Source organism: Amblyomma mixtum, chromosome 1 (assembly GCF_055824585.1).
Source record: "Amblyomma mixtum isolate Tamu chromosome 1, ASM5582458v1, whole genome shotgun sequence".
NCBI classification, from domain to species: Eukaryota; Metazoa; Arthropoda; class Arachnida; order Ixodida; family Ixodidae; genus Amblyomma; species Amblyomma mixtum.
The window spans coordinates 300399009-300412930 of record NC_143012.1 but is presented as its reverse complement, the minus strand read 5'-3'; the positions used below and the strand labels follow the sequence as shown (position 1 = coordinate 300412930).

At 46.4% G+C, this 13922-nt stretch overlaps 2 protein-coding genes across 3 annotated transcripts in view; one reads left to right on the top strand and one right to left on the bottom strand.

The window, feature by feature from the left end:
• Positions 1-13922, top strand: part of LOC149372190 (anoctamin-7-like) — a 59217-nt gene that overhangs the window by 37814 nt on the left and 7481 nt on the right. The window contains exons 12-17 of the mRNA XM_089566585.1: positions 259-368; positions 1603-1754; positions 3404-3566; positions 7588-7717; positions 12298-12434; positions 13503-13583. Of these exons, the coding sequence (XP_089422711.1) occupies positions 259-368; positions 1603-1754; positions 3404-3566; positions 7588-7717; positions 12298-12434; positions 13503-13583 (773 nt within the window). The remainder of the gene's footprint in view (positions 1-258; positions 369-1602; positions 1755-3403; positions 3567-7587; positions 7718-12297; positions 12435-13502; positions 13584-13922) is intronic.
• The window catches only part of LOC149372189 (uncharacterized), a 33337-nt gene continuing 19931 nt past the window's right edge, over positions 517-13922 (bottom strand). Inside the window, exon 6 of one of the 2 annotated variants that reach the window (XM_089566586.1) lies at positions 517-1852. In XM_089566586.1, the coding sequence (XP_089422712.1) occupies positions 1762-1852 (91 nt within the window). In that variant the 3' untranslated portion in view covers positions 517-1761. The remainder of the gene's footprint in view (positions 1853-13922) is intronic. The other variant, XM_089566588.1, reaches the window with a different exon arrangement.

Genomic DNA, 13922 nt, shown 5'->3' with positions numbered 1-13922 from the left:
TAGAAATTACGGTTAAAAAAAAAAACCAGAGAACACGGTAATTTTGTTGTTTAAGAGAACAGACTATATATGTTCAGTGCGTGCTTTAACCTTCCATAATGAGCAACAGGAGCACAGCAAGATTCAATGAACGACAAAAATATTCTAACCGGAGCACTCAGCAACTAAAGAATGGAGGTTTTTCGCAGTTCTCTACAAAGTGAGCGAAAGTAGCTCTTTCACGGGATGAACTACAGCAAGTCTTTTTTTTTTTTTCAGAAAACCACAGAACAAGAAGTATGTACAATGACGCATTAGTAATCAAGCTTTTCGCCTTCCAATTCACCAACACGTACGCATCACTTTTCTACACTGCCTTCTTCAGGGAGGTAAGCCATTGGGAAGCGTCCCATCACAGTGACGCCCTCAGCGATCGCATAGTCCTTCTTGTACTGTACTGTACTGCGTTATGTACTTTGTTCTAGATAAGTCCACATTATTGGAAGCTCGGTCCTTGGAAGCTCGGTCAACACGACCGGCTATAACGAAGCTACGGCTATAACGAAGTAATCGCCGGGCACCTTCAACTTCGTTACAACGAGGTTCAGCTGCAGTTGAAATGTATGAATCGGCGCTCGTTGGAACAGTAGCGTACTGTCGTCTGAACATAGTTGCACACTAAACAAAATCGACTCTTGATGAGTTTGACAACGCGATGATTGATATAAGAGAACAGAATAAGTAACCAATTTGAGGACATGTGCACACACAATTTGGTTGGTATGCGCATAAGCTGTATACCTGTACCGCATGCGTACCGTTCAATGTAACATGTTCATGATGACCATAGCGAATAAAACAGTGTGTTCAATGAAGTGAAGATACACATCATTACAGGTAGCTTAATTACAGCTTAAGGCCAAGTGGCACAAAATGAAAATGTTTTGACGTTCCAGCTTTTTTTCTCCACTTCATATATATCTGCGTTTCAGAATCTTGTAGTGCGCACAGTCGCAACCTCCCAGTAACATAAACACGTAGTTTGAGGTGTTCTGGGGATCAGGTCGAGTAGCTGAAAAACAGTGCATCCTTTTCATGCTCTCAGTCTTTTCATTTCTTGCCTTCGTCGACAAAGCGAAAGGCAAGAAAGGAAGCAAGTATAGGTGTCGGACCGCTCAGGCTGCAGTACGACGCTACGCAAGTTTCATCACAGTGGAGTTAACGGCACATAATAGTCGCCCTTCTCGCCGTACCTTATTATTTGGTCACAACTATTCCCGAATAATTACAAATGACAAGAGAAAGTGTAGACTCCGCGAACAAAGTCATAGCACTCACGCATGCTGCCGCCAAGCTCTTGAGTACACTTGTCTCTGAAAGCCAGGAAAGGCGTCTGCGGCTGAGTTCCTGTTTTGGACGCAGCCTTTACGACTCTCGCTAGACGGCTTTCCCTTGCCCCTTTCGATGTACGTTTGTGACGGAGCCGTTGTTGTTGTTGTTGTCCTCTAAATAATGGCGCGTACCGACTGCGGGGATTGGTCAAGACACAGGCGGCAACTGATAGGTGAGCTGACAAGCCGCACGTCAGACATCTTTCTCTTCTTCTTCCCACTCCTCGCGCAGGGTCGGTCCGGGCTGTTCGGTCTGGGCGATCAGTTCAGGGACCGGTGCGGCCACCCGGGTCGGGACACGTGCATGTCCCTGCTCTCCCTGCAACTGCTCATCCTCATGATCGTCAAGCCCTTTCCCAAGTTCTGCTACGACGTCATCTGGCCGTAAGCATTAGCGCGCGATGCACCGCGCTTCTCTCCGGGCCACGTCCACACCACTGCACATCATCGACACAAGTCGGATGCGCAAACGCGTTCGCTTTCTGGAACGGTAAAAAAAAAGGGGGGGGGGGGGGGGGGGGGGGAGTTGGCAGAATAGAAAAGAACAAAAACAGGCTTACAGTTCCAGTGTGACGCCGATGTTTCGACTAAGGACTTGGCTTTCATTCCAACGAAACCTAAACATTTCTCACGATTTCTTAACGTGACCTTTTCAGTATCGATGACCAGGCCTCTCACTGTCACTTTCGTGAATAGGGTGTCTCGCAGTGATCTCTTCTTGTCTTTGCCTAGCGCAGCAGCTCCTGTGCGTCTATTTAAATACTATACGCCTTCAGCTAAGTCATTGCCGTTACACTCTCAGTCCTGCAAGATTTAAGGAGCACCAGCACACATTCTATATCCATGAGCATAGAAGAGTACATGAAATTCCGGTCACACGTAAGTGTGTTCAGGAATCTGGCACTAAGGGAAGTTACAGAGGTCACTTGTAGACCACACATTCTACTAATAATGTCTTCTGTGTGTGTGTCCCGCCTTTGTTGCGCTGTTCCCCATAAGATGAATAATGTAACTTGCACACCTGAACACTATGCGATGCTGATAGTATAGTCCACAAACAAAGCTTTATTTCCTTTCCGCACGCCCGCTAAACGGTAGACGTCTGTCACTTGGACACAGTGATTACCAATGCTAGCCTGTAATGCTGAGAAGTTGTGCCTTAGATGCCGATACCACTCACTGAAGTTGTATAGGTTTTTTACCGACACAACGTACAATATTAACAACAGCACTCAATGCAGTCGTAACTCCACCACAAGCTATATTAGCGATTTGCTGAAGGGCCGACCTTTTTACAAAGCACTGTAACTGACTGCTCAACATTCCACAGATTTTCGGGACATCATGCGCACTACTGGGTGGATGCGATGTCCGTCAAGGCAATCGCATCCAACATGCTAAAAAATTATGTGACCAGGAAAACCACAAGGGAATACAGCAGCTGTATCTTACCGGTACTCACCTATGGGGCAGAAAGGTGGAGGCTAACGAAAAGGGTTCAGCTTAAGTTAAAGACAACGCGGCGAGCTATGGAAAGAAAAATGATAGGTGTAACGTTAAAAGACCGGAAACGGGCAGAGTGGGCGAGGGAACAAACGCGGGTGGATGACATCTTGGTCGAAATCACGAGGAAAAAATGGGCTTGGGCAGGGCATCCAATGCGACGGCAAGATAACCGCTGGTCCTTAAAAGTACGGAGTGGATTCCAAGAGAAGGCAAGCGTAGCAGTGGGCGGCAAAAAGTTAGGTGGGTGGGTGAGATTAAGAAGTTTGCGGGGATACGGTGGCCGCAACTGGTGAAGGACAGGGTTAGTTGGAGAGACATGGAAGAAGCCCTTGCCCTGCAGTGGGCGTAGTCAGGCTGATGATGATGAATTTAACGGGACGTTTTGTTTTCATTCTGCATATGGTAATTAACACAAAGTGAGACAGAACGAAACGGGTCGTCTGTACCAGCGATTCGTACCGAGTTCTGCACAACGTTCCGGACACCGCTCAAGCCGTGACGGTCGGCATCATCTGCCGTCTCCGCAGGCTGATGAAGAAGGTGCTCCGCAAGTGGGGCATCATGTACAGGGTGGCGGACGAGAAGGTCTCCGACCAGCACTTCCTGCTGCGCGAGCTCTACAAGCAGGACGACCCGGAGTTCCGCAGGGACGAATTCGCCGAGAAGATCATCCAGTACGGCTACCTCATGGTGAGGGCACTCTCGCTGCTCGATGGGCCTGATCACCGCTCGAGGGAGCACGAAGTCATTCGACTGCTGCCCCAACACTTGAACTCCGTAACCACAAGGGACATGCATCCATTTGTGCACACGCTTTATCTCTACTCCTCGTCATCTCTCCGTCTTCCTTACTTTTTCTCTTAAAGGGCAGCTGCAGCACTTTTTTGAGAATTTCGCGATATTCAAGGATTTAAATCTATGTAGCCTGTAGGTAAAGCATGCCAAGTGTTTTTGCACTAGCATTTAAAATAGTGACGTAATCGACGATTGAAATTTACGCTTCTCCTCAATGCAGCGGAGGAATGCAGGAAAACTGAGCGTGACGTCATGGAAGGTATGATTTCAAATTACCGCTGTCGTCAGCTACACCCTGCCCGCACTCGTTAGAGGCTGCCAAACAACTCTCGGCAGGGTTCGCCTTCGGTGGCGTTGGTTTTTTTCCTTCAAAGCAGGCGTTTGTGCGTTGGAAATGTACCGATACCTTAGATGACGTCATCATGCGCCCCCCACTTGGCATTGTGCGCTGCGGAGAAGCTTAAAAGGCGTCCGGATTTCAATCGGTGATTACTTCACTATTTCAAGTGCTAGCCCAAAAAGACTTCGCACGCTTTACCTCCAAGTTTCACACATTCGACACTCTTAAGCTCGTTGATTTCTAAAATCTATGCAGTTTCCCTTTAATCTCAGTTATAACTGGACATATATAGTTTGACATGCGTGCGTTAAACAGACTCACGTACGGGCTGGCGCCCTCTCTTTAGTGATTTAGGTGCTTATAGATTCATCTGTAGTCCTCTTATTTTATTATTATTGCTTTCCACTAACTAGACATGGTGCATAGCCGTAAGGCTTGTGAGGGTTCCAGTGGTGAGGACGGGGAGAAAACGGCGGGTCCATTCCTTGCTTTTTCTCTCCTTCAACTACTTCAAATACAGCAGAACACAGATGTTCAGATTAGGTGACTATCTTGAGGTCTCAAGCGTACTTGTGGCAATGCTCGTCTTCAGCTTAACGCGCCGGTCTCAACGCACAAACACGGTGCAGGCGCTTTGTCGTACCTCCCGCGATCGGAGTTTGAGTCAGGCGCTTTGACACCAGCGTGTCCCTTCCTCCCTAAGCCACAGGTGTTATTTTTTTTTTTTGACAGCCTTTATCTCTTGGCCCTTGCATAAGAAGGCGAGTATCGTGTCTTCCGCTTTCAAGCTAATAGTAGGGACGACTGTACGATTATACCTACGAAGGGCAATGAGTGGCGTCACAATGAACCAAGGTCATCGATTACAACGAAAATGCATACATTTGCACAAGCAAAAACAGCAGGAAACCGGAGAATCATGAGGGCAACCCTTTAAAAAGCATAATTTATTTTTAGCTCGCACATGCGCTTCGTTTGGTCATTAGGCAGGGAAAGGGGAGCGGCAAAGTTGTTCGCCGTCGGTGCTGCTAATGCGCATGAGACCTTGACCAGTATGTACCTGTAGCCATATCTTTGCCACCGGCACGAGAAGGACAGATTTAGTTCGATTGGAAAGAGTGATTGGTGCGAATGAGGATTAGGGGAGAGGGGGGGGGGGGGCAACCGTAATTCGCGTGTGTTGGCATTAGCGGCGCTCGCTTCGCGCAACATGCTGTTCAGCGTACTCGAGTGAAAGAAGCGCTTTCCGGCAGCGACCAATCAATGGGAGGCCATGGATCGTCATGGCGACAGCAACCGACGCGCTCGCTTCGACCGCCCGGTGGCCTCCGTACGGGGAGACGCCCCTTCGCGCCGTGCGACCACCGTGGCTTGCGTGCCGGCTTACGGGGCGCAACAAAGGGGGACGCCGGAGACGATTTCTCTCGCTGTTCGAGTAAAGTTCAGCGAAGAAGGGGGGCCGGTCAGCCAGCGAATAACCGGCGACTACGCTGCGCGCGCACTTGACTCGGACGATCAATGGCGATCAACGCTAAGAAAGAAATAAAAAAGAGAGAAAGCAAGGAACTCGGCTTTGATTACCCACTCCAACAGAGAAGAATCACATGGGCTTGGCGCGAAACAAGGGAAAATATACTGCTGCGCGGAAGCTATTGTGGCAACCTCGTCAAGGAAAAGAAACATTGCTAGGAACTATGCTAATAAAAAATGCTGATGAAGTGGCCTTAGGCGTGACCACGCTCACGGGGGAATGCACAACCCAGAGCAGTGTCTGCTCAAATCTGGAGCAGATGTTGTTTATTTAATAATCTTTATGTACTAGTGCTACAGTATAATTTACTGTTGTTCGCATACTTGATAAGAAGTACAGCCGGCCAAATCTTTAGCTGGCGTGCGCGACGGCTGCTTTTTCTGTGCTCCTGCGCTTTGTGACGAAGCAAACTTGCAAAAGCTCAATATTACGCACGGGCTTAGTGAGCCTGTGCTTAGATTTGATATTTATTTTCGCAAGTTTGCTCCGTCATAAGCTGCAGGAGCACGGAAAACGCAGCAGTCATGCACACCAGCTAAAGATTTGGCCGGCTGTACTTTAGTTTGGGCTAGTTGCTTCATAGCTAAGGTTGATTCTGAAGACAGCACAAAAGGAACAGGGACTAGGAAGGCCCAAGAAAACAACGGTACAGGCGCCAAGTTTCGTCTGAGGTTTATTCGCCCAAAACCTGGGGTGCTTGATAAAAATGCGACGGTTTTGGCGAATAAACGTCAGTGCCTGTACCGTTGTTTTCTTGGGTCAGAGTCAGCCTTAGCATACTAGATGTCAGTTAATATGAGCAATACCAATCAATGTATAACCACGACGACTGCCTTTTACAAGGGGCCATAGGCCTAGTCAAGCTTTCGAGACAGCTTTTAGGCCTTGAACCTTTCCAGGATGCATTATTTCTGGAAGAAATAAAAAATTGAATTGAATTGCAATGTACTATTCGTATGCAAGGTATGACTGATCATGCGCCTGTCTGACTTAGCCCGAGGCAGACGACGGATGAGCGAAAAGAACGGCTTCAAGCAATGTTTGCTCGAGAAAAGCCGTCCGCCTGACGCCACGTTCCCTCGGTTCGTGTACATATATATATATATATATATATATATATATATATATATATATATATATATATATATATATATATATATATATATTGTTAACGTGATAGCGTTAAAGACCACTTTAAGCAGATAATCTGGCGCCGGCATTGTGAGCGATAAATAGGATGGGGCAGAGTGGTCCAGGCAGCCACCCCCGGTGAAGCAACCTAGTTCACGTGACCTTGTGGGGTCGTGGCAACCTGCCCCCCGGATTGGAAAACTAACCACACTGGCAGGTGGCAGTCAGATTAATGGTTGGTCGCCAGAGGTTGCTCGGGAGCAGCAACTTGGGTCCCACGAGACCCACCCGTGGCAGCACCTGCCATCGCATATTGCTTAACCGCTGCACCACTGCGCCAGGATTTGTATGAGGACTCCCAGGGAATCCATGAATGTAAAGTAGAGAATTACCATTTCCGCATATATGGGCATTAACTAATTAACGCTACCTCGTCATACCGTCAAGGCGGAGCTTAAGTGTTCCCTCCATTTTTTATTTTATTCATACGCTGGAACTATTCTCAAAGCTTCTCGTATAAAAGCTCGGTCCTGATTTGGTGGCGTTGTTGTTACCACTGGTTATTTTTCGTTATAGTAGGTTATCGCGACTGGCTGGTACAGGGGACTGACCAACTTCAAAAGTAACTTAAATCCGAGAAGACTTCTGGATACGTTTTCCGCTCTTTGTATCTTATGCTTTTTTTTGTTAGCTGTTGTCATGATGGTTTCTTTTTTGTTGTTGTTGTAGTCATTAAAAGCTCGGCGTAAGAGAGCTAGCTCCAGCTAGATATCCGTTCTTATCCAAACTGCGTCGCAGCGGTAGTAATCAAAACGCAACGAAAAAGGTGCCTTCACATTACCATGCATGTATCTCAAGAAAGCAGGCCTACATTCAAGACTGACACGCATCTGTTGTCCATGTTATTATGACAGCTGTTCGCGGCTTCGTTCCCGTTGGCGCCGCTCCTGGCGCTGCTGTACAACATGTTCGACCTCCGCATCGACGGCAACAGGCTTCTCTGGCTCAACCGAAGGCCGGTGCCCTTCAGGGATGACGACATCGGTGAGTGGGTTGTCATGCGTGGTGATCACTAGTGCTGCCTTGAACTCAGCAACACCTGGGCGGTTTAAAGCGACTCTGAAGGCAAACTAAATATAGTCCAGGTCGGTGTGGATCGCCACTTGCTAATAACAAAGAGCTTACTTTTGCTCAGTACTAACTTAAAAGCTATAAAAGAGTGAGAAACCGCCACCACCGCCCGTTACCATAACTGAACTGCGGTAACGTCAGGGAAGGTTTTTGTTGCATAAAAGAGGAAAGGAAGAATTACGCTTCTGAATGTTAGAGGGACATTGAGGAAAAAAAGAAGCCGGCCTGTATTGATAAGGTACAACGTTCTAATCAGGAAGAGACCACTCTACCCAGTGATAAGCTATAAAAGGTTTTTAAAAAGTAAAAACGAAATACAGGTGTCCGATAAAGCAAGCTGTTGGGCGAGGTGTCGCCACCAACCGCCCGATTTCGCAGCTAAACTTCATGCGTTGACGCAGATTTTAGGAAGCGTACCCCAGGAGTTATGCTACACCTCCAGTCACTTCAAAACGGTGGCAACCCGTGTTTTTCGGTAAGGACGTCACGAATTTGAATCGGCTTGCGGGAAGCTTTTTAAATACGATTTTCTCACTGATAAATGCGTCTTTGGCTGCCGGACAAACGTCATCAAAACCACAGAGAGCCAGATAATCATCTTGTACTCAGAAAAATAATTAGATGGAGTTGTCCTCGCGAGCAAATTTTATGCCGCAAGAAAGACAAAAAGAAAAATTAAACATGGCAAATGAAACAAAGCAAACCCACGACACACGACGTCGTGGCCAGGGTCATGAGTTTTAACCAGAGTGGCGAGAAAAAAATGCATTTTTAATTCACAAGTTTCCCAGCGATGATCTTGCGGCTTTAAATCGCGGATTCGCAAAATTACGTTCTTCTAGGCCACCCTCTTGGTGGATTCCGTAGTGCTTACAAACACTATTTTCTTGTTCTTCATCTAGCATTCAGCAGCGCTAATTTTAACCGAGCACGCAACTGTAGGATCCTTTTGCTGTTTGCGTGTTGCATTCATTGCCGATTGTGAAAGAAAACTATATGCTCAGAATACTGTTCATGAAAATTTATATGTGCTCACAGCTCTCAAAATACCGCGAGGCGCAACGGCGTGTGTTTAGGATCGTTCATAAGCTCCTGCAACCATAGAACGCCACATCGAGGACACTGTGAACCTTCTTAGTCCGTCATCAAAGGTGTTAATTTCAGCGACGCATATATATATATATATATATATATATATATATATATATATATATATATATGGTTTATGGGGTTTAACGTCCCAAAGCAACTCAGGGCTCCGGAAATTTCTACCACCTGGGGTTCTTTAACGTGCACTAACATCGCACAGTACACGAGCCTCTAGAATTTCGCCTCCATCGAAATTTGACCACCGCGGCCGGGATCGAACCCGCGCCTTTCGGGCCAGCAGCCGAGCAACATAACCACTGAGCCACCGCGGCGGCTCATATATATATATATATAAGAAGGGGGTGAAGATCGGATGGATCCGGTAGAACATAAACGTAATTCGGTTGACACACGGTAGAAAAACAACAACTTTATTCTAACGTTTCGACCAGGGTCTGGCCTTCGTCAGAGTGAAGTTCACTCTGACGAAGGCCAGACCCTGGTCGAAACGTTAGAATAAAGTTGTTGTTTTTCTACCGTGTGTCAACCGAATTACGTTTATATATATATATATATATATATATATATATATATATATATATATATATATATATATACACGTTGCGAGAGCATGAAGTACTTGACTGCTTACAGGAGTATGTAGCGAAGTATACGCTTCGTTAAAGAAAACATATTTATCCGACTCGACGTTTCGATCGGAAGACTGATTTTCTTCAAGAGTGATTTTACTTTGCTAATGCTTCCCCTTTTATAGGGGTGGGCACAGAACAGGTAAGTGAGAAACACAAAGCACATAGCAGAAAAAAATATATATATATGTATATATATATATATATATATAAAGACGCCTCGAGCCGTATTTGGTTTGGATTGCGCCAGGAGACAGCCAGCTGCGTGGAGGTGGATTGCAATACTTAACGCATCTACGCCCTTCCGGCCAATATATTTCGCATTGCGCCAAGACAATAACAAGAAAAGCAATAAATATGGTTGCAAGAATAGGCTTCCTTGTTACTTAGGTAGATGCATGAGGACGTGGCTTAATCTGTTGCCATAGAAACGGCATTTCGAATGGCTCGCGTGCCCGTCTAGATCCCGGCTGCGCGCCGTAACGACTTTTGGAGCGCCACCGAGACAAAGCCGGCGGCACCACCGATAAGAAAGGTATCGATTTGACGCGTCTCCCCACGGAAAGTCATTGTTTGCCTAGCCAGACCGCGCTCATACCTTGGGCTCGCACGACGACCGGTGCGCGGGCAAATACGCAGGCGGCGGGCGCACGTACATTGGTTTGATGGTCGCAGCAGGACTCCCACTTCATTGTGACAGTGCACAGAATGCCTTCAGTGCGCAAGGAACGCTCACAAAAGAGGGATTAAGTCCCTATCAAATTCTGAGGTCGAAAATCGCCGCTTCCTTTGAGTACCTTGAAAGAGAGCAATAAGGAAGTCTTTAACAACGCGAGTTCGTGTTTGGAAGGACAAAGACGTTCCAAAAACAACGAACCGGCGCAGGAGGATACCTCTATTTTATATTTCCATTCATTCTTTCTCTTTCAACAGCACAGCTCTCCAGATTTTTTTTTTTAGTAATCTCGTCGGTCAGACGGTCGTTCGCGTCTTACGAAGGACCTGGAGAAACGGACGATGGTGCACGCACACGCACAGAGTTCTTGCCAGTTGCAGCGTCGTCTTACAGTGGCTACATGGTCGTCTGCTCCGCTGACTCGAAACTGCTCGAAACAACCTCCGCTGCTCGTCTTCCTGCGACGCAATCAGACTGGTGGCTTTTGAGCAGACGATCAGAGGGTGTACTCTCGTCCGTTTCTCCACTGAGGTTCTGCATGGAGCACTGAACGACCGTCTGGACGACGCTGCCGTTATATTGCAAAAAAATAAAAAATGAAGAGCTGTACGTTGTCCAGCATGCAAGGCAATAAAGGAAAGGCATTTTTAAAATTAAGTGCATTTTTTAAACGAAATGTACAGGAGGAAAAATACGGTACCTAAATCATCCTTGTACACTACACAATCCGAACTGAGCCCATCGTTATAGACATCGCAACAACAGACCCGGCCGAATCGTTCGAAGCAGAGAACTGGCAAGGACGTGGCCCTCTAGCATAGAAAAGCGTTGTCCGCTGCCCGTGCGGTCGAAAAGGAGGAGAGATGCCTCTGACCAATAACAAGAACAAACGCCGGTATAATCTCAGCAGCGGACTTTCCGTTTTCTCGATGAGAAGGCTCTCATACAGCAAAGACAAGAGCGGTGGGTCTCTGGACAACTCATATCGACCCGAGCGTGCGATAGCGAAAGAGAATATACCTGTTTGCTGGCGCGGTCCCCAGAAGCAATAACCGAATTTAGAAGCACGACCTATAGACAGAGGTTTCGCGAGCTTCCCCGCCTTCTTGGGCACTTAGGAGAGATGCATGCTGTTGATCAAGTGCTTGCAAAGACGAATGTTCTTTTCCCGATTCAGGTGCGCGTAAAAGAGCTACGTCACACTACTGACGATGCGGTGGATTTCGGGATTTGAATGACGGGAGACAGAATTAAAACGCCAGTTCTTGACTCACTGGTTAGCATGTACTACAAGCTGCTCGCAGCTGGTGGAGGACACAAGAAAAAAAAATATTTCCTGCCGAAACGTTTTGAAGTATTAGAATTTTAAAGTTCACTACCAGAAAACATATTTATGAAAAAATTTTGTCGTCAAGGTGTAAGGGACAGCTGAAACTGCCTATAAGCACCTAAGCTCGAACTTGTTTTCCAACTGACATGCTCTTCTACCGCAGTAAAAGCAACAAAGCATAAGACACGCTGGCCAATTTCTAGGCTCAAGAATTACCTTAATGCCTATGTATGCGCAGTGCTGCACCAGTAGTCCAGGGCACGTACGAACCCAATGGGCACTGAAACTGCACTGGACGTCCGCATGACGTCCCAAACGTCCCCAGGACGTCCAACGAAGTGTTGATGCCTATTGGGAACTGAGCGATATGCATTTTCAGATTCGATCAAACTGTAAATGTTTCGCATGACCACTTCAAAACTCTCTCACCTAAACAGCGCGTTGACGAAGTACCCTTAAGAAAGATGTCCAGTATATCAGGCGTACAAATTCGAACGCCGGGGCACATGCGGGATGCTGGGAGTGAGTTAACAAAAAAATGAAAAGAAAATGTTCTCACAGAAAGGCGAGAAACGATCACATGATTCGTACTGGAGAGAGCACATACAAATATTCTCTTCTGCATGCAATAGCTACTGCCGTAATATCCAAATAAACAAAACGCCCTGGCGTTTGGGGCGGCGTCATGAAGCCGCTGTGTAGCCAGCTCGCAGCTATAGTGTTCACACAGTGAATCACGTCTTTGCAGGCATGTGGTTTCACCTGTTCGGCTTCATCAATGTTTGCGGCGTGGTCAGCAACGCGTTCCTCATAGCGTTCACCTCCACGTTCGGAAGGAACCTCAAGAGCGACTACAGGCGCTTCATCTTCGTCATCGCATTCGAAGTAAGTGTAATAAAGATGGTGATGATGAAAACATTTCAATTAAAACTTGCAAATAAAAGATTCGCTCCCAACATTGTGCTCCTTAGCTTCGCCCTCGCCGATTTTTAACTATCGGAAGCAACTGTCAGCACTAATTAGCACCTTAAATTTCCGGTTTCCCGTGTCATTAAGTGGACAATGAGAACAGACTGAATTTGCCAAGTATCGCTTGATTGCCGCATTCTGACAAGGAGGAAGCTACTTTTACCGCAAACGTTGCTTGCGCAAGTTAGGAAAAGCCAAAAATTTAAATACAGGCGCTGTCATCGCTGGTCAATTTCGCAGGTAAACTTCGGTTTACGTCGACAGTTTTTCTCTCGCGTATCGCAAAGGCCAGGCTACTCCGTTATATTCACTTTAAAACTGTGATCACGGAGTTCTTTTTCGGTGCAGACGTCACCAGTTTGAAATTAGTAGCGGGAAAAAAATGCGACTTTCTCGGCAACAAACGCGTCCTTTGCTGTGCGGCAAACATCAATACACCCAGAGAAAGCCATGGAATCTATTTTTAGTGAGAAAAACAATGAATGGAGTAGTCCCGTGTCTCCTGTCTTTCCCTAAAGCGCACCTCGAGCAGCGGCTTCTGCTCAGAACTGTACGATCTGACATGCATTATGAAGCAACGATTATAGTTTGGAAAACCTCTCTGTATATCTTTGGAGCAACAACTGACAGATGTAATACCGCTCCAAACAAGGCTATATGGTTTTTCTCAAAACTTTTAAGTTCGAAATTGGTGCCTGGTCATGGCGATGCATCGCGTTGCCATCGCCATGACAATTTTTACTGCTGTAATTCAATTAAAGTTCATTAGGCCTCCAATGATCCGCAGATGAGCAAGTCGTAGTTGAAAGTTGGCCCCTAGAGTGAATTCCAGACCAATAACGCCACTTTCACCCCTAAGGACAGCACATGGTGCACAGCACTAGTTTCTAATCTAAAATAAGGTGAAGCTTTAGCAAAAGGCGAAACGTGCTTGTGAGGTATCTGTTCGTGAGCAACTGTGTGATTATTGTTTCATCTACGCAGCACCTCGTGTTCGGCGTGAAGTTCATCCTCACCCTCGCCATTCCAGACACACCAGCAGCAGTGAAAAACGCCAAAATGAAGGTGAGTGCAGCAACGCAGCGCCAGATACAACAGGCTAAGAGGACCTGGGTAAATTCTTGTAGCAGAAGCCACCACTCGCAATGTATATATATATATATAGCGAAGTATACGCTTCGTTAAAGGAAACATATTTATTAAACTCGACGTTTCGATCGGAAGACCGACCTTCTTCAGGAGTCCTGAAGAAGATCGGTCTTCCGATCGAAACGTCGAGTTTAATAAATATGTTTCCTTTAACGAAGCGTATACTTCGCTATATATTCTTATAAGCAGTCTAGTACTTCACGCTTTCGCAACCTATATATATATATATATATATATATATATATATATATATAT